The sequence below is a fragment of the Balaenoptera borealis genome (genome assembly GCF_965194805.1).
Source record: "Balaenoptera borealis genome assembly, chromosome: 16".
Taxonomy (NCBI): Eukaryota; Metazoa; Chordata; class Mammalia; order Artiodactyla; family Balaenopteridae; genus Balaenoptera; species Balaenoptera borealis.
Window position 1 is genome coordinate 19593354 of NC_138872.1, and position 20361 is coordinate 19613714.

The 20361-nt window shown below is 53.6% G+C and overlaps 1 protein-coding gene across 7 annotated transcripts in view; it reads left to right on the forward strand.

The window, feature by feature from the left end:
* Nucleotides 1–2441: 2441 nt before the first annotated feature.
* The window catches only part of MAFB (MAF bZIP transcription factor B), an 87117-nt gene continuing 69197 nt past the window's right edge, over nucleotides 2442–20361 (forward strand). For 2 of the 7 annotated variants that reach the window (XR_014235971.1, XR_014235972.1), the window contains exons 1-2: nucleotides 2442–3547; nucleotides 5758–11871. Coding sequence is in view for 3 of the 7 variants with exons in the window: in XM_082361645.1 (XP_082217771.1) it covers nucleotides 2580–3547; nucleotides 4264–4309 (1014 nt within the window). In the remaining 4 variants the exon portion in view is untranslated. Of the gene's footprint in view, nucleotides 3548–4084; nucleotides 4222–4263; nucleotides 5574–5757; nucleotides 11872–20361 lie in introns of those variants that run through there. The other 5 variants (XR_014235973.1, XM_082361645.1, XM_082361646.1 and 2 more) reach the window with 5 other exon arrangements.

Here is a 20361-nt window from a genome sequence, read left to right on the forward strand (position 1 = left end):
CAGCGGCACCGGGAGAGGCCAGTGCGTTTGTCCGGACCTGGCCGCCTGTAGCCTCAGCCATAGTCTGCGTAGAACCGAGACGGCCGACCCAGCGTAGCCTCGAAACGTTCCCCCGCTAAGCCGCGATCCGAGTACGCTCCGGCTGCGTGAGAACGCGGCAGGGACCGGCAGGGTGCTGGTCCGCAGCGCCCAGCTCCGAGCAGGGGCGGGGCGGCGGCGCGGGCCGCCCGGGAAGCTCTCTCTGGAGACAGCCTGATCCTTTCTGCGGAGAGCACGCTTCTCGCAGAGGGTTGAAGACGGGCTCTTCCAGCACTACAGTTGCTGATCCAAACCTTTCAGGCCAAGTTTTAGTTCAAATATATTCATTTTATTAAAAATAGGCGGCCCAATATCATACCTCACTCGAGCCTCACCGAGGGCGCAAGAGAATACAGTTTTCAAAATTAATTGGAGGCAAATATTTTACCTTCTAACACTTGAAAACACATCTGGCCGCGTCCGCATTAGTGGGCCCACCTGACCCCTACGCGCTGCGTCAGTCGTGCTGGCCCCGCACAGGCGGCGGCTGGACACACTCACCCAGTGCGCGCTTCTCCTGCTTTTCGCTGCTCGCGCCCAAAGCTGAAGAGCAGAAAGCGACGCGGGAGGCGGGTCGGGTCTCCGGGTACAGCGAATTTGCGATTTATCCGGTTTCTGCGCCCGGGCCGGGGTCTAGGGAGCTCTTATTTCGGGCCATCCTGTACCCGATACGGAAGGTGCGCAGCGCCCAAGCACTGTCTAGATGCCTTAGTGCGGTGCGCTCAGGGGTCCCCGTCTGCGCTCGGGGGAGGTTTCTCATCTGACAGCCCTGGGGCCCCTCGCTGTGGCGTTTCCGCTTTCGGCCATCCGCCTAACTCGGCCTAGGATCTTCTCAAGCAGGGAGCCGCCGCCGAGCACCCCTCCCCGCCCCTCCGCCCCTCCGCCCCCCGATCCCCGGAGCCGGGGCGCGGAGTTTCATGGGGGGGGAGATCAGCGTGGAACTCGCGGCTGAGTCCGAGGACCGACCCGAGAACCTGTACGTGGCTCTAGGGGAACCTGTCTTGGGCTCCGGTGCACACACAGCCTGCGTTCCGGGCCGGCTGGGGTTGGGCGGGTTGGGAAGACCCAGCTGGGTCCGAGTCGTCGGCCGAGACTTCCAGTTGCGGGCCCCGCGATTCGGCGCGCCTTTGCGCACAGTGGCCACTTGGGGTCGCACTTTATGCCTGTTTGAGCCTCTCCTCGGCTGGCTGACGCCGGGATCTGCTTAATCGTTACAAAACGTTCAAACAAAAACAGGGCCGGTTTCCCAGCAGCCAAGAGCCACCCGGAGTACCGTCCTGGGCTGGCCTCAGCCCCCAACCTCGGAGAACTCAGGGTTCACTGCGTTTGTCTGGGGAGAGGGCTTCAGAGCCTTTGGGCCGATTCCTTCCCCACTCCCTTCATCTTTTGCATTTGTGGGTGGGGTGTGCGGGGAGCGGCGCGGCCCGCCGAGTCCTGTCTCGGGGCTCGGCCACCACAACCGCCAGGAGGGGGACGGCTCCCGCTTGGCCCGAGGAGCGTCCTCTGAGGCTGAGTTGGATTTGAACACAACTCTTCGAGCCCCAACCCTGCCCCCACAACACACAATCATGCTCAGCCCTGCAAAAACACAGCCACGCACTGCACACACACGGCCCGCGGCCGCGCTGCACACGGAGCGTCCCCCACTGGGCGGGGGACGCTTGCGAACAATGGACCCGAGAGGTGTCGTCCCGGCGCTCATTCAGCCTCCTGGGGGTGACACGGACTGGGGTTGGCGGAGCCAAGGGTAAAGAGGAAGGAGAGCGCGCGAAGGGGTGGACGAAGCGGCCCAGCCTATGGTGGTGGAGGGGGTGGGGGGGTGCTGGCACCGAAGGCGAGCGGGCGGGGGCCGGGACACCGAGGGGGTGGGGGGCTGGGCCCGGGCCGGCGGTCCCTCTCTGCTCCAGCCCTCCGCCAGGCCTCGGCGGCTCTCCGGCTGCTCGCGCCGCCAGTCAGCTGACACGGGGGGCGGAGGAGCTGTCAGGCGCGCCCCGCCCTGCGCCGCCGGTCCGCGGGGCCCGTACAGCCATTGGCCAGCGCGCCGGGCTGCCCGGGCCCCCGCGCCCCGGTGACATCAGGGAGGCGATAAAAGGCAGCGGCTGCGCCGGATCCCGCACAGCTGCACCGCCGGGCTGCGAGCGGCTGAGACCGAGAGAGCCCAAGAGCAAGAGAGCTAGAGAGCGAGCGGCGGGCGCTTGCCCGGCGCCACCCCTCGACCCGGCCGCGCGCCCCGCTCGCTTCTCCGCCCCTCCCGGCTCGGCCCGGCCCCGGCTCGGCCACAGCTCCGAGCTCTGGGGCGGCGCAGGCAGCCTCGGGACTCTCCCGCGCGCCGCCGCGTCCCCAGACAAAGGCTTGGCCGGCGGCCCCGGCCCACTGCGCCCTCCGCTCCCCACCTCCCGGGCTCGCCGCTCTTCGCCCCCGCTCCCGGCTCGGCGCGCCCCGGCCGGCTGCAAAGTTTCCCCGGGCGGCGGCGGCGGCGGCGGCTGCGCCTCGCGTGAGCGATGGCCGCGGAGCTGAGCATGGGGCCCGAGTTGCCCACCAGCCCGCTGGCCATGGAGTACGTCAACGACTTCGACCTGCTCAAGTTCGACGTAAAGAAGGAGCCGCTGGGGCGCGCGGACCGCCCGGGCCGGCCCTGCACGCGCCTGCAGCCAGCCGGCTCGGTGTCGTCCACACCGCTCAGCACGCCGTGCAGCTCGGTGCCCTCGTCGCCCAGCTTCAGCCCAACCGAACAGAAGACCCACCTCGAGGACCTGTACTGGATGGCGAGCAACTACCAGCAGATGAACCCCGAGGCGCTCAACCTGACGCCCGAGGACGCAGTGGAGGCGCTCATAGGCTCGCACCCAGTGCCACAGCCGTTGCAGAGCTTCGACGGCTTCCGCGGCGCGCACCACCACCATCACCACCACCACCCACACCCGCACCACGCGTACCCGGGCGCCGGCGTGGCGCACGACGAGCTGGGCCCACACGCGCACCCGCACCATCACCATCATCACCAAGCGTCGCCGCCGCCGTCCAGCGCGGCCAGCCCCGCGCAGCAGCTGCCCACCAGCCACCCCGGGCCTGGGCCGCACGCGGCGGCCGCGGCGACGGCGGCTGGTGGTAGCGGCAGCGTGGAGGACCGCTTCTCCGACGACCAGCTCGTGTCCATGTCCGTGCGCGAGCTGAACCGCCACCTGCGGGGCTTCACCAAGGACGAGGTGATCCGCCTGAAGCAGAAGCGGCGGACCCTGAAGAACCGGGGCTACGCCCAGTCGTGCAGGTATAAACGCGTCCAGCAGAAACACCACCTGGAGAATGAGAAGACGCAGCTCATTCAGCAGGTGGAGCAGCTTAAGCAGGAGGTGTCCCGGCTGGCCCGCGAAAGAGACGCCTACAAGGTCAAGTGCGAGAAACTCGCCAACTCCGGCTTCAGGGAGGCGGGCTCCACCAGCGACAGCCCCTCCTCTCCCGAGTTCTTTCTGTGAGTCGTGGCCGCTCCCGGCCCCCGCCCTTGCCCCGGCCCGGACTCCCCGTCCCGTGTCCCCAGCCCCGGACTCCCCCGGACCCTGTCCCTGCCACGGCCCCAGCCATGACCTGTTTGACTTGAGGGAGAGGGAGGAAGGGCGCGCGGGACGCGGGCGACGGGAGGGCGCGCGGGCAGGCAGGGGACCTTGGCCAAGGCGAGAGCGGTGAGCGCCAGCGGCGCCTCCTAGACTCGAGCAGAGCCAGAGAGAGGCGAGGGGGTGGGAAGTCCCAGAGCAACTTTTCTCCAGGCTGGAGGGCGGCAAGGCATAGTCGCGAGGAGTCGCCAAGGCCGTCTGGAGACTCCTGGCTTCCTGAACTTTGCGCGTTAAGCCAGGGCCGCCTCCTCGCGACCCGGAGCGTAATCCAGCCCAGCAAGAGAGCAGCGAGGAGAGGAAAGGAGAGGGACCCTGGCGTCCCGGCAGGCGCGAGGCGAGGCTGAGCGAAGGAAGGAAGGACAGACGGACCTGTCTGTCCAGGGTCCGGAGAACACTGGCTCTCAGCCCCGAGACGCGGGCCTCAGTTAGGACGTTCTGCGCGCAAATCTCATCAGTTTTATTGCCTGCTCGATTATATAGAAAAAATACGAAAATCTGCATTAAAAATATTAATCCTGCATGCTGGACATGTATGGTAATAATTTCTATTTTGTACCATTTTCTTGTTTAACTTTAGCATGTTGTTGATCATGGATCATAATCCCCCTTGTTTCTTTGGGTGAGAAGGGATCGCAGTTCGGAAACTCCGGTGGCTGCTTGTCGGGTTTCAGTCTATGGGCTGTAGGCTTGTAAATACCCGCCCCGCCAAACCGCTTAAGAGAACCTGGCAGCAAGCTGAGTGTCTTTGTTTGGGTTTATTATTATGGCATTTTTTTGTAAGTAAAAAAAAAAAAAAAAAAAAGAACCTTCTGGGCATTTGCATCAGAAAACAACTTTGTCTTGGGGCACCCTTGGAAATTGCATGTTTTCTCCCCCTCCCCTGCCCCATTTCGGTCCTCTTTTCCTCCCGTTCTAGTTTTCAATTTTGTTTTTGTTGGGATAAAGAGGACTGGGGTCCCAGCTCCCTAGTACCAGGGCAGGGCAGCTGCAGAGTTTCACACCCTGAAGGCCGGGGAGTGTCCTCACATCACCTGGTTTTAGGGCTACGTTGACACCCCTAACAAGAAAGGAAAGGAAAACAGATCTTGTTTGCTTTTTATTGCAACCAGAATCACCCCAGGGTCCCCACGAAACTCTCCAGGCCCGCACTAATTGCTGGGGTCGAAATGCTCCTCGGGTGACCGGCTTCACCAGCCCAGACTGCCCAACGGTGACCTGAACTTATGTTGAACCAATCACCACACTCAGAAAGTACCAGAAACCCAAACATTGGCAAGTAATTTTGCAACTTTCAAGTGCGTTCTTTAGACCAATATGTTATGTGTGTTTCTTTCCCTGCTTTCGAGATAGCGGGAGAGTTATTGGTGGTGTTACCCCCGCCCCCTTCAGTTGTATAGTAGTTATAGGGAAGATCTGGGTGTTTTTTCTTTATTATTACTTTTTTTCCCCTGCAGGTCAGTAAGAGGATTTAAGTTGCACTGACAAAAATACCAAAACGAAAGCGTATTTTTTAGTTCTCATTTGAAATTGCTGGCGCTGCTGGCCGGATGCAGTTTTGAGTTTGTATTAGTTGATAAATTAACAGTAATAACAAGATTGTATGAACCGCATGGTGCTTGCAGTTTTAAATATTGTGGATATTTGTCCTGCATCAGAAACGAGCTTCGGTTTTTACGGATTCAACTGTGTTGAAATCAAATTTGCCTCAACAGAAATTGTTTTTATTTCATGTACAATAAGGGATCAATTTCAAACCCTGCTTATGATATGAAAATATTAAAACCTAGTCTATTGTAGTTTTATTCAGACTGGTTTCTGTTTTTTGGTTATTAAAATGGTTTCCTATTTTGCTTATTAAAACCATGGAAATGGTGTTTATTTACAGGACTCCGCGTTCGCCTGTCTTTTCTTCTCTTGCCTCTTCAAGTATCGCCCCAGTTTGGGCGGCACTCTCACCCTTCCCCCGGCCAGTGGGGAAACAGACAAATCTGGGCAAAGCTCTCCCTTGAGTGTGTGAGTGCGTGTGTGTGGGTACCTGAGCCTCAAACGTGTCTTCTGCTTCTCACTCTAGGTACGGACACCGGTCAGGAGCCGGTTGATGAGCGGAGAGGGGGCACACGCCACTTTGGCGGAGCTTTCAGGCTTGGGCATCAGGACTGGTCTGCTAGCCTGCTGGCTCTGAGGTTGGCTGAACCCAGGAAGCCGAGAGCTGCCACCCTGATGGGGAAGCAGGGTGTTTCTGGCAATCAGGCTTGCGGGCCCTGCCATTCTGGCCCTCCTGCTTGGAGCACCTGCTGGGAGCAACCAGAATTGCCCTAGAATGCCGGCTCTGAGTGGAGGCCTAGCCCCCTCTCCCCCAGGGCTTGTGAAAGCAGGTGGAATCCGGCACGAGGTCTTGGGGTGTAAGACCCTTCAGACAGGAAGCCCATCTGTGCAAGCCGTTTGCTGCCACTCAGGCCTGGAGCCCTCAGCCCCAAGGAAGGGCACTGCACCATCGGACCAGGATCTCAATGACTCCACAGATCGGGGGTCGTAGGGGGTTGGGGCATTGTTCTGGTGCGGCAGCTCTGCCCATATGTCCTCGACAGGGAGGTGGTCCCAGAACCTTTCCTTTCCCAGACTCTTAGAGGAGGCAAGGTCGTCTGTCTAGGTTCCTCCAAGCCCCTCTCAGCCTTCTCGGAATCCCATCTATAACTCTGGGTAGGAACCGCCCCCTCCCACCACCTCTGGAAGAATTCTCTGCTTCTTTGGCAATGGCAGGTTCCAAGGGGTTTCTGCTCTACTCAGACCCAGTATCTGCAGTCCGGGAGACTCAGCTTTCCAGCCGTCGGGCTCCCTGGCCCGGGATTCCTAATGTGGAATTTCAGGACCTGAATGGGGAGATGCAGGAAACCCAAGCAGTAGAACCCCAGCCAGGAACTAGAGCTGGAAAGAGACAAGGAGAAGAAAGGGGACGGTGAAACTAACAGGCAATAGATTTTGGCCTAGGTCCCTGGGGGCCTGGGATTGGTGGTCAGGGTATGGCAAAGAGGGGGGAAAATCCCGACGGTAAGGATGCAAATAATACCAGAGTAATTTACATTTAGCAGAACTTTGGTGTTGTTTGGGAGGAGAGAAGTCAGAAATTCTAGCTTGAATTAAATTCCAAGGCCCAGTTCATTTCACCAACCCGAAGAGGTACCTGGCAGGGAGGGCTTTGGCTGTGATCTGGGAGTAGGATGGAAGCTGAGTCTGGCCGTGGGGTGCTCTACCGGTGCATGCACGGCGGAAGGAGCAAGGGGGTATGATAGTTGGATAACTGCGTGTGCAAGTGCACATGCACAGAAGGGGTAAGAGCGTGCCCGCATGAGCGGTGTATCCCCTTTGGGGCAAAAAAGGTCTGGCAGGTGGAGCTCTGGAAGAAATCCGGATGCGTGGCTCGGGGGACCAAGGGAGATCCCCAGGACTCCATGCGGTGGAGACTTGACTCCCTTTGGAATCATCCCAAGCTGACTGGCATCCTCCACCTCTAGAGTCACCTGGACTCCGCCAGAAAAGCCTCTGGGCTGGGAAGGGTCGCAAGACTCCAAAGCGTTGTTCCTCCTTCCCCAGAGCACAGAGACACACACACAGTCCAGTGACCGACATCATCACGCTGCATCCAGAACGACACGGTGGCTCAGGCCGGTTTAGAGTGACCATTTGCATTTCTGAGAAGCTGACAATCCCACGACACAGTCCTAGTGACGCACTGACACACAGATAACACAGACATCCACATCCTGCATCCACACTGATGGCCTCTCAGGCACTGTTAGCCCCTGCGCAACCCACCATTGGAGCACCAACCGGCCCGGGCGCGCGCAGAGGAGAGCAGGGCGTCGGAGGAGGCCGGGACCTCCAGCAAGCAAGTTCCGGCCACGTCCCTGCCCGCCGCCTCGCCGCCTCGCCGCAGACCCGGCGCCCAGAAGCTCCGGAAAGCGACCGGGGCCCCGAGGTCCTTGGGTTCGTCCCACCCCGACGGCGCCTTGCAGGCCGGAGGCTCCTTTCGGTTCCCACCGCTCCCCGCCACCCACGGGCTCCTCGCGACCCTCCGTGAGCCGGCGGAAATAATCGTCCCCACGTCGGGTGTGCTCCACGCCAACACGGGTCCCACGCAGACAGGCTGGCGCCTGCCCTTGGGAGCGCATGCCGAGACAGACACGCGGGCCTCGGGACAGTGGCTCCGCTGCAGCCCGCGCCCCGGGCTGGGGAGGCCCCGGTCGGGTCGCGAGCGCAGGCCCCCGCTTGCGACCCCGGAATCTCAGGGGCGCGCGGGAGGCTGTGCTGGCTGGACCGGTCGGGGAAGACGCCATCAGCTCCACTCTCCTGTCCGCTCGCGTCCTTACTTTCTTTGCCATTACCTTTTCCTCAGCTCTTCCTTTGGGAAACTCATCATTTCAGAAAACTTTCTCCCTCCGGTTCCCCACCCCCCCCTTTTTTCCCATTCTCTTCTGCCTTTTATTCCGGCGCTGACTGGCAGAGAGGGCTTTGAGAGCGGGCTCTGGGGTGCCGGGTAAGTGTGGGGAGGAGTGGAGGGATGGAGATGAGAGTCTGGCGTCCCCAGAGCCACCGCGCAGCGCCGGAGCCCTGGCCAGCTGTTCTGGGCTCCCGCCGGCCCGATTCCGCTATCCTCCCTTTCCCCTCCTCATCCTTCCCCCAGCGGCAGGGCTGGTTGGGGATGGACCCGGAGCAAGGTCCTCGCTGGTGCGAGAGGGGACCGGTCGGTCTCCACTCTCCGTGAAAGGGGTCCCTGGGGAGCTGGGGCTGGGTCCTACACCCAGACCCTTCTTTCCACACAGCCAGGCTTCCTTCAGTCCAGGGTCTCTGGGCATTTCTGTGGCAGGACAACCCCCTCCCCTGTCAGAGGTGCCCACCTGCCCCCTGCCCACTCCAGCTGTGCCTACCCAGGGGCCTCACAGTGGGAGCTGCCCATAACCACGCCAGGCAACCCAAGATGGTCGTTTCACTTTTTCTGTGACCTAGAGATGCAGCTTCTGCCACAGCCGGCAAAACCCTGAGCCACCCATCCCCACTCCTCAAGTTCTTTCTCTCCAGGCCTGGGAAACAGCTGGGTTTAGAGACTAGTTCCCTTGCAGGCTTTCAGATGCAAAACCCGCTTCTGAGCCCTTCTGTTTTCAGAAAGGAAAACCCAACACTGGCGTCTTGCGTAACCCTTCCCTCTACAGCCCTCTGTCCGCCCGCCTGGCCTCCCAACCCTGAGATAGCAGTGTTTGGATTTGTTATGTAAGGACGGGAGGATTAGAGGTTTGCTCTGCCCCTCCTCCCCCCACCAAAATAAAAGTCCTCACATGGCTCATCCTGTAGACAGTGTCTTCTGCAGCAGCAGCTCTCCTGGAAGAATTCAGTCAGGGTAGAAAAGCTGCTCCGGAGCTTGTGCCCAGCACAGTACTTGGGGGAGACATGCCAGCTTACCAGAAAGGGAGAGTCCCACGTGCAGGGTGTACCCGGTTTGAGGAAGCAACCACCATGAACCGTCCCAGGCTGATACTTACCAGGCTCAGAGGACTAGCCTCCTCTTGGGGAAGGCAGATGTTTCTGCTGCTGGAATTTTCATCATTTCTACACTTCTTGCCCCTGGAGCAAGGTGTCCAGACCCTGGAGAGCACCCCTTTCACCTGGGGAGCCCACGTTCTCTGTGCCTTGTGTGTCTTCACCATGTGCTACATGCATTGTCCGTGCCTTACACGTGTTCTTAATATCTTGTACCCTTCTCCCTTGTCCTGCACATATTATCTTAAAAGATGCATTTAGATAAGAACTTCAGAGCTAACTGTTCTCAGCTGGAGGAAATTAAATATATCAGAGAAGTTGCTGCTCCAGTTTGGAAAACAGTCTACCTTATTAATAACGATTTGTTCCAAAGCAAAACTTGGTTTTAGCTGCGTCTCTGCATTCTTTGCATGTGAAGGTACTTTCATGTAAAATAGCCACTCATTACACATTCCTTTTTATTGGTATCAAAAAAAAGATGATGTCGTCTAGGCTGGAGGGGCCGCCACAGAGGCAGTGCGAGGAGGGCTGCAACTTTTGGAAGAAGCCAGTTGCAGCGTGAGAAGAGAGCTGAAGTCCACAGATCCAATGTTTATATTGTTGTGTTTTCCTTTTTGGAGCTTGGGGGCTTTTATCGGGACTTGCATTTCGTCCAGTAAATAGACGGGGTGGGAAGCTAGAGGGTGTCCATTTCGGAGCCGGGGATGGTGAGGTGGACCTTGAGCCTGGCCTGTGACTCCATCAGAAGTCAGGAAACGAGGCTGTCCTGAGCTTACCCTCAAGTCCCTTTGTTTCTTCCGATCTGTCACTTTCACTGCCCTGACCCTGCCAGGGTTACCTCCATCTGTGTCCTACTGAGGAGAGCCCACAGGTCTGGGCTGGTCTGGGGACAGCAAAGGGCTGCACTTCCCAGGGCAGGACTCGGCATCTGCCCTCCTTTGTGTCCTGGGAATCCGAGCCTGGTACATGTCCATTTCCACGGACCGGAGCAAGCAGATCGCAGAGCATACAAGGTCTGACCAGATCACGAGGTTAATCCCATTACGACATTCCCCTTAACTCTCTGAGTGAGGGCTGCTAGTACCCATTGCTGGTCAGGGATGGGCAAGTAGGCCCAGAGTGGTCATCTCTTACCCTGGGTCACCCAGTGCAGGGTCTAGGACTTGAATCCCCACCTATCTGATGCCAAAATTTGTATTTTTGCCACCAAACCCCATATGTCCACTATCCCTTATCTGAAACACTTGGGAGGTGGGTAGAGCTTGGGGAAAAGTATGGACCGGTGGGAAATAGCCCTTTGGGGGACAGTTTCCTTTTTAATTCCCTTTGCAGAGGGTAGTCACTTTCTTGGGGGCATACGTAATGCTCTCCAGCCACAAGGCTCCCTGCCCAGGCACAGAGATGGGGAATGGGGCCTTGGAGATGCAGCAGGACAAACGCCACAAGGGGGTCAGAAGGACACTGCAGGTCTGTTGCTCATTTCAGACTCTCATGGAGGAGCCAGCAGGGTGGTTATGTGTGTGTGTGTGTGTGTGTATGTGTGTGTGTATGTGTGTGTGCTGTGGGGAGGCCCGCCTGGGCATTGTTAGGCTTGGGACATTGGTGCTGTCTGTAATTAATCAGAGTCCTTTCACCTTTTATCTGTTCTCAACTGAACTTTCCAAAAAATGTATCGTAATGATCAGAGCAAGTGTTTATAGAAGAAGTAGCCTCTAGGTGAGGCAATTTTAATGGAATTACTCATAGATGAACCAAAGCTGTTTCCAGTATGATATTGGAGCTTTGGACCCGCACAGAGATGTGCTTACACTCTTAAGCAGGCACCTGCAGAAACACGTGTGTACCTCATGTTTACATACACAGAGACAGGCACATAGGTGCACACGCACTTAAACGCAGAATCCACGTGTGCTTATTTGCCATACATGCACTCTCAGAGTCACGTGCACACACACATGCATGTACATTGCACATGGATCCACAGGTGTGTATCCATGCCCGTGTGCATGCATGTCCAAATGCTCATACACAGCCATTTACACGGTGTGCATGGAATGTGCAAAATTATGCACATGCCCGTTTGGATTTATACTCGCACTGAAATACAATTGCTTGCATACGTATATACACTCTCACAAAATGCACGTGGGTCACATACTCAAACACACACGTTGTATGTTGAACACTGGCCTTCATATTCATTCACACACAAGCACCATGTCACAAGTGAAATGTGGCACTGGTGGGGTTAATGGAGGCCCAGACTCCCATAAATATTTATACGAAGCACTCAAGCTCTCAAAGTGGGAGACGAAACCTCTCCCTGCAAGCCGCTGTAAATCACGCAGCTGCTGTGTGGTACCTGTCAGATCCAGGGCTGTGTGATCCTGGACTTGTCCCATGAGGGCAGCCATATACGTGCTGGAGCACACGGCCTTCTCCCCGCCTCATCAGGCATCCCAGCAGATGTGCCAAGGTCGGTCCCCGCTCCGAGGATTCTTCTGTGAGCAGCAAAAGGAAGCATTTGAACACTGCTGCTACTGCAAGTGCAGGGTTGGGGTGGGGGGAGGTAAGGGCGAGGCTTTTTGTGAATATCTGAGCCTTGTCCTCTCCAGTGAAGAGAGAAGTTATCCCGGAGGGCCTTGGAGAGCAGGTGGGTGCAAGAGAGGGCTGGGGGTCCTGGGCTGATCCAGGTTCACTGCAGCAGGGACTCCAGCTTCTGGGGTTGAGCTCACCTACTAAATTTCGGGTCCCAGGAGCCTGCCGAATGGCAGTGTGCCGTAGCTGCTATAACCCTGAGTTCAGTGAATATTCTGCCTCCAATCCTGCCACCTCAAAGCATTCATTCAATCATCGAGCAAATATTTGTTGTGTCTTCCCGATGCCAGGCACTGTGCTAGGTGTTGGCAATACAACAATGGGCAAAACCAGAGACAATCCCAGCAAACAAATCCTCGTGCGGTTTACAGTCTAGCAGGAGAGAAAGAGAGAGAGAGAGAGAGAGAAGAGAGAGAGAGAGAGAGATGCAGTTAGATGTTACACTAACCAGGGTATAATTTCAAAAGGAGATAACTGTTATGGAGGAAAGAAACTGAGCCCTCTGAGAGCCTATGTACAACAAAGAAGCTGACACAGACTGGGAAAAGAGTGGTCAGGGAGGGCTTCCTGGAGGAAGTGATGTTTGAGTAAAGAGCCGAAGCCTGGGTAAGAGTTATCCAAGTCAGGTGGGTAGGCGAAGAACATTCTAGGTCTAAATTTCTTTTAGTCTTAATTTTAAAATAAGTGATCAGGATCTCTGTCTCCTCCCTGATTTTCTCTTCTACTTTCTCACCTTGCTCACTATTCCTGCCACACTGACTGCCTGGTGTTTCTGGAACTTGCTGGTTACCCTCCTTGCTTAGAGCATTTGCTTGAGCTCTTCCCTCAGCCTGAACCACTCTTCCCCCGGATAAAACTGTGGTAAACTCCCTCACCGCCTTTAAGTCCTTGCTCCCATTTCACCTCCTTGATCAAGTTTATCCTGACCTCCCTACTTGATCTGGCAACCCGCTCCCTTCCTCCTGCCTGGGCACTCCTGACCTGCCTTATTCTGCTCTACCGTTTCTTTTTTTGTTTTTGCCCCATAGCACTAATCACCTTAGGACACTGGATTACCTCTTCATTTATTGCTTATTTTCTGGTAAATAAGCTCTGTGAGGTCACTGTCTGATGGCTCTTTTGTTCACTGATGCTCCTAAACAAGATGAGTGGTGCCTGGCACTGTAGGACCTCAATAACCCAATAATGGGCTGAATGAATATGTGTTGAGTAAAATGTATTTAAAGAGGAAAGGGGCAATAGCTGTGAAAGCATGGGTTTGAGGTCCTGGCTATCTGTATTTACCTGTCTGTCTGTCTATCTATCTATCTATCTATCTATCTATCTATCTATCTATCTATCTATCAGCCAATCTATATACCTGTTCATTTATCAACCATCTATCTATCTATCCAGCCAATCTATGTATCTATTCATCTATCAATCATCTGCCTATCAATTATCTATCTATCCATCCAATCTATGTACCTATTCATCTATCAATCATCTATCTGACTATCAATTATCTATCTGTTTATCTATCCATCCAATCTATGAATCTATTCATCTATCAATCATCTACCTGTCTATCAATTATATATGTATCCATCCAATCTATGTATTTATTCATCTATCAATCATCTGTCTATCAGTTATCTAACTATCTGTTTCTCATGTATCTAGTTTTTTGATACTCCTTAAAATACATACTGCTAAAAAAATTTTTTTAAAGGTTGTGTAATCATGCTCCAAAATCTTGTATATGTCAGTGGTGCACTTTGGGATACATTTTGGTGTCCGTGAGGAGAAAGGCTGACATCTGATAGGAGAGGGGATACATTTTGGTGTCCGTGAGGAGAAAGGCTGACATCTGATAGGAGAGGCAGGTCGGGGAGCGCTGGGGTGTGACAGCAGGGGAGGGGGAGTTGGCGAGGGGGCCAGAGCAGAGCTTAATCTCATTGTTTCCCCCTAGATTCTTGGTGGGTCTTTGAAGAGAAAAAGGCAGGGTGGGGCGGATCAGAGAAGGGTCTTGTCAGGATGCTGAGGGCAGGGAGCTAGCCAGTTTCCCACCCGTTGCTGACTGCCCTCCCTCCCCCAGTTTATCCTGTCCCTCGCTCTAATCTCAGGCAGAAAAAAAGGCTCCTTCTCCCAGTTGCTTTCTGAGCTGAGAAGAAAGCTTCCTAAATACTTTGTCCCCTTGACAAGTTATTTTTAAAAAGAAATAATGTCTCTGAATCCAACATTTGTGATTTTTTTTTTTTTTTTTTTTTTTAGAGAAAACACTCCACAAATCAACAGCTCTCTTGTTTTAAGCGATTGCTAGAGTTTGGAGAGCAGGCTGCTTGGTAAACACACTTTGTAAACATCCAGAAAAGATTGCATTCAGTGTCCTCCAGTCAAAATCAACCTTCCCCAAGCTCCTGCTTTGTGTTTCATTGACATAGGAAGGGGCTCTCTAAAAGCAGACCAAAGATGAGTCTGCTGCAGTTCCCGGAGGACATTTCTTCTGGATAATCCGGTCTGGGAAATGTAGGCACATCTGTGAGCAGCCCCTGACCCGACTCCCTAGCCATTTGGCTCTTTACCTCACACTGGAAGGGATCAGCCATTCTGCCCATCTCACAGCTGGGTAAATAGAGTCAGGGGCATCTTTTCTCCAAGCAGAGCTGGGAGAGAATGTGTCTCCGGGTGCCTGTTAATACCACGTGGCCAGTGAACTCTTCCAACTTATTGTTTTAGTTCTTGAAAAATAAGCTGATTTCTTGGGGCCAAATCTGCATTTATATCCTCCATTTCTGGCTTTTTCCACCACCACACCTTAGTCTGGAATGTCCCCGCTTCTTTTTTGGTTAATTCCTAGAGTCTTAATAAACTCGTTTTCCAGGCCCCACCCTACTCCTCCAAGACTGCCTGGGCCCTCTTTCAAAAACTTACCTGTGAACATGTCACTGTCTTGTTGGCAAAATCAACAAGTCATTGGTTTGTCTTTGCCCTGGAAGAGAGCAACTTTCCAAATTGCAGTTCCGTCTAAACAGTGGCTTTGGCAGTACAAGATGCTGAGCCCAGATTCTGAGGCAATTTGGGGAAGGTCAAAGGTCAGAAGCGAAGTGCAGTGGCCCCTGGGAAGTCTGTCCTGGCCTTCAGATGACCTCTAAAGGGAACCCATATTTGCCTGCCTGTCGGCCTGTCCAGCTTCTGTCTCCTTCAAGGTCAACAGTGAGTGAATTTTCTCTGGGTTTTATACTTTTATATAGTAGGAAAGTTATATATGAATTGGATTATAGGCATCTTGTATCTAGAAAACCTTTCTCTTGCTTGAGATCTCTAAAAAGAATGACTCTGCTGTGTTCTCTTGGGTGGCACCTTCCTCTCTCTGTTGGCATGATGGAGAAGAGTGACCAGAAGACCAGGAAGGGCCCTGAAGTCCTGCTCTCGAAAAGTAGAAGCATTAGGTTGAAACTTATGAAATTATTGATATGTGATAGATTCATTCTGCAGAACCTGTGAGCCTAAAGTTGGTTCTTGGGAATCTTCCAGGGCATGTTATTCAAAGGATGGCTTGTAGGTAACAAAGGAATTGGTGATTATTAGGACCCAGAATGGGATCACTAAGAACACACCATGTCAGACTCATCCTATTTTTATCTTTGATGGTCAGGGGCTGTGGCCTTGAAGAACCTTATTTGACAGACACTTTCCATGTGCCTGGCACTGTTAAGTGTTTTACAACTGTTAACTCACGTAACCCTCACAACAACCTTATGAGGCAGGGGAATAATATTATCTCGATCTTCTGGATGATGAAACGGAATCAGAGAGGTTAAGTAACTTGCTCAAAGATGCACAGCTAGTAAGTGGCAGTGCTGGGATTCAAACCTAGGCTGTCTGAATTCAGAGTCTTTCTTTGTTTTCAACTATTATACTCTTCTGAGACTGAGGATTGGATGATAGGTGAGGTAGAATTTGGGACTGGTTGAAAAATGCTTCTGGGATTATATCCAGTGGAGACTTGACTCTGGGAAGAGTATGTCTGCCACCACCAGACCACCCTGCACCCTCCCTTGAGCTATTTGTTCTCCACTGGGGACATTGCTTTAAAATTTTTTTTGAGATATAATTGACATATAACTTTATATTAGTTTCAGGTATGCAACATAATGATTTGACGTTTGTGTATATTGTGAAATGGTCACCACAGTAAGTCTAATTAACATCCATAACCACCCCTGGTTACAAAAATTTTTTTTCTTGTGATGAGGAGGGATCTTACCTTTATTTTTTTAATTACAAAAAATTTTTTTTGCAATCCAATTTTTAAAATTATTTATTTATTTATTTTAAAATTAATTTTTATTGGAGTATAATTGATTTACAATGTTGCATTAGTTTCTGCTGTACAGCAAAGTGAATCATTTATACACATATGTATATCCACTTTTTTAGATTCTATTCCCATATAACTCATTACAGAGTATTGAGTAGAGTTCCCTGTGCTATACAGTAGGTTCTTATTAGTTAGCTGCTTTACATATAGTAATGTGTATATGTCATTGCCTGTAAATTAATTTTTCTGAGATAGTGACAACTAGTCAACTAGTCAAGAAACCATTGATGGCTCCCCTTGGCCTCCTGGGCAAGTTCCAAATTCTTTAGCCTGGCCTTCAGGGCCCAGCACTGGGAGCCCTTGTTCCTCACTCGGCATCCTGTGCTCGGGCCAAATTGACCCCAGAACTGGCCCTGGGTTCTCCAGCCTCCACACCTTGGAGGTGTGTTTCCCCATGAAGTTCTTTGTCACCCACAGTCCTCCCCTCTTTAGATCACCTCCTTCTTCAATTGCTTCTAGGTCACAGATAGGTTAAGCAACTTGTTCAAGGATGCACAGCTAGTAAGTGGAAGTGCTGGGATTTTTTTCTGATATCCTTACTGGAGCTGGAGTGGGGGCCTAGATGGAATTCAGCTTGTAGAGTCAGGTAGACCCGGGTGTAAACCCAGCCCCTCCTCTTACTGGCTTTGGGGACTTAGGTTCCTACTTCGCCTCTCTGAGTCTCAGTTGCCTCTTGGTAAAATGGGGAGCATCTTGCCCACTTCTTCTGGATTCAGGGGAGATCTGATGGGATATGGCCTGTCAGTGATGGCTGGTGGGTGGTGTGATTTCTGGGAGGGCGTGGCTGGGCTGGTCAGAGTCTCCATCGGATGATGGAAGTTCTGGAGAGAGGGCTGGATCTGAGCCATCTCTGGTCCCCAGCAGTGTCTTTCTGAAAGGGTCCGGCCTTTCAGGTAGGAGGCAGGAGCTCAGGAAACACTCCTAGAAGTAACCTGGAAGGATTAGATTTAGCCGCAAGCCAGACTCCCACATTGCAGCTGGGAGACTGTCAAGCAGGTCTAACCGGTCCCATCCTCTGGCCAGGATCTCGGGGTCAATTTGCATGGAAATTGATTGGCAAGGAAGGCACTGGAAGGCAGTGTGCAAACCCCAGCAGGAGCTCCTGGGAAGTGGGATTTACAGCCTTGAACGTACTGTGGGAAATAAGCTGGAGTTTCAGCCCTGAGTACGAATAGTCTCCCCCCCACCAGCTTTTTCCAGATGCTCAGAGCCCAGGGAGCCTTGACTCACAGGGCTAGCCAGCATTTTTCTGGCATGGTAGCAGTGCACGCTTGCCTTCCGCCTTGGGAACCACGTTTTGGAGAGAACATCTTGAGTCTTTAGGCTGAGGGCTTGGGTCCCTCACTTGGTGACAACACAGCCAGTTTTTGGTAGCCGTATTTTATGTGAGTCTGTGTGGTGAGTGTGTCCTGGTACGCATGCGTGTGTGGGCACAAGGGCCCCTGGAAGGGTGTGTGTGCACGTGTGTACACAACCACAGAAAAACAGTGTGCCTTTGTGGTTAAGATGGGGGACCCAGAGTCAGGCTGCCTGGGTTTGATGGTCACCTCTGCACTTGCTGGCCCGGTGATATCAGAGAGATTACTTCCACTGCAAGGTTTCAGATTTTATATCAGCTGAACGGAACTCTAATAATGTTGAGGAGTTAAAGCTCTCATGAGAATCAAGTTAGATGTGCATGTAAGGTGCTTAACATGGTCCCTCATGCATAGCTGCTCAGTAAAGAGTGATCGCTATTTTCATTGTATTATACATCTAACGTGGGTAATATTGAAGGCAGGAGTGTAGACTCTGCCTTCAAACCGGAATGTCAGTTCCAACATGTTCTAGCCATGTGGTTTTGCACAAGTTACTTAACTGCTCCTTTAGTTTCTTCATCTGTAAAAATGAGGATGATAACATTTGTACCTGTCTCACAGGGTTGCTGTGTCACAAGGTGCTTAGAACAGTCAGTGCCTGCTGGATACGTGGAGCTCTGTGCGTTAGGTGCAGTTATTATCACCGTCGTGATCTCCATGGTGACCATCATCGTCTTCATCTCCAACTCCATCTTCACCATGGTGATCATTACCTTGTTAGCCACTGTTGGTACCCACTTACTCTTCTAGGGGAAAGTCTGTTGGTGAGGGGAGCTCTAAGGCAATTAGTCCATGCTCAGACCATAGAGAAGGCCTGATGAAGTCTCCAGGCATCATCTAGGATAGCACGTGGCCCCAAGTTCAAGTCTTGCCCCGCTGCCTTGGTCCCTCTGTTCACAAGGGACTGTCAGCTACAGCCTGTCCCTCACAAGGCACTCTGGGTGAGGAGCTAGCCTTCCACACCCCAGTTGGCCTCCTAATAATGACACCTGGCTCCTCTCCAGCCAGGAGGGGTGCAAGAGCCTGGCTGGCCCAGCCTTCCGGGCCCTGAACAGCTGACTGGTGTCCACATTTGCCTCCTTATATTTATTTATTTATTTATTTTTGGCTGCGTTGGGTCTTTGTTGCTGCCTGCGGGCTTTCTCTAGTTGCAGCGAGCGGGGGCTACTCTTCATTGTGGTGTGCGGGCTTCTCACTGTGGTGGCTTCTCTTGTTGCAGAGCACGGGCTCTAGGCGCGCGGGATTCAGTAGTTGTGGCTCATGGGCTTTCTTAGAGCACAGGCTCAGTAGTTGTGGCACACGAGCTTAGTTGCTCCACGGCATGTGGGATCTTCCCAGACCAGGGCTCGAACCCGTGTCCCCCTGCACTGGCAGGCGGATTCTTAACCACTGCGCCACCAGGGAAGTCCTGCCTCCTTATAAAGGGCCTCCGATTCATCCCTCAGGAGAGCAAGGACTAGCCTTCTTCCTCCAACCCAGGCAGGGGCTTCTCCCGGCCACATTGGCAAGACCCCAGCTTCTGCAGTGTGCCAGTTCTGACCTGAAACTCTGGCTCCACCACGCTGTGTGGCCCGGGGAGGCCAGGTAATCTTTCTGAGCCTCACGTCCCTCATTTGCAACATGGCTATAATCATATTAATCTGGCGGGGCAGTAAAGGAGAGATGAGGAATGAATGAGAAAATGCACATAAAGCAGTAAGTGCAGCGACCTGCACGGGGCAGGTTCTCACCAGAAAATATGGCCCTTTCTGCCTTCCCCTCCAGCCCCCTCCTAGTCCTGGGGGATCCCAGGGGCCAGGAGATGGTCATAACAGATGGACCAAAGGGCTCAGAACTGCTCCCCAACAGGGCCTTCTGGAAGCAGGGACAGGGTGCGTTCCCCTTGGGGGAGAGAACGAGGATGGGTGGGCCCTGAGCCCAAGGTCTGTTGAGACCCAGCCCTCTGCACGTGCTGTGTGTGTGAACTCACCACCTCTACCTACTGGACACAGGTTACAGAGCCAGAGGTCAGGGGCTGCTCACCACGCCCTTCCTGGTGTCCCTGGGAACTGAGAGGGTCAGGAGCAGGTATAGGGGCCACTGGCCGGCACTGGGGAGTGGAGTGTGTGTGGGTAAGTGAATGAAAGCCTGCTGTTCTTCAGGCATTAATCCCCCTCCTTCACTCAACAAACACTCTGTGCTCAGCACTTCTGCACCCCCAACCTCTCTGATTCCCGTGTCATCCTACAGTAACTCTGAGTGGTTGTGAGTCTGTGCTCTCAGGTGGCAGCTTGTGAAGGACTGGGGTTTGTGCCCAAGTCCTCCTTCTAGGTGGCTGAGCTAGGGTTTGAACTGGGGTCTGTACACAGGTCCTAAGGGGCTTGGATTCCAGGATGAGGAGTTCGGGGATCACCCTGCAGTGATGGAATCCTGCCGCCATATCACTGCTGTGTCACGGAGCCTGGGGCACAGCTGCTTGAACTAAGAGTGGACATTTGATCCCAGCTGGGCCAAGAAGCATCAGTTTCCCAGAAATTAGAGTTTGGATTCTGGGGTGCTGGTTAGAGCGTGGTGGGAGCTGGGAAGGAGGAAAGGGTGGGGAAGGAGAGTCGGGGCAGCTTCAGCTGGTCCTTGTGCCTGAGGAGCTGGAGAAGGGCTCTCTGCAGAGAGGGAAGGATGAAGTTGGCATATAGAGAAAGCTGAAGAGGATTAGGATGGCTTCATGAAGCTGGGTATAATAGAGTGAGCCGAACTACCACAAATCAGTGAAAAATAGGAGGCAGTACATAAAAGCAGGGTGAAAGGGTGAGAGTGAACCAGAAGTGACATTATGGTTCACGTGTGG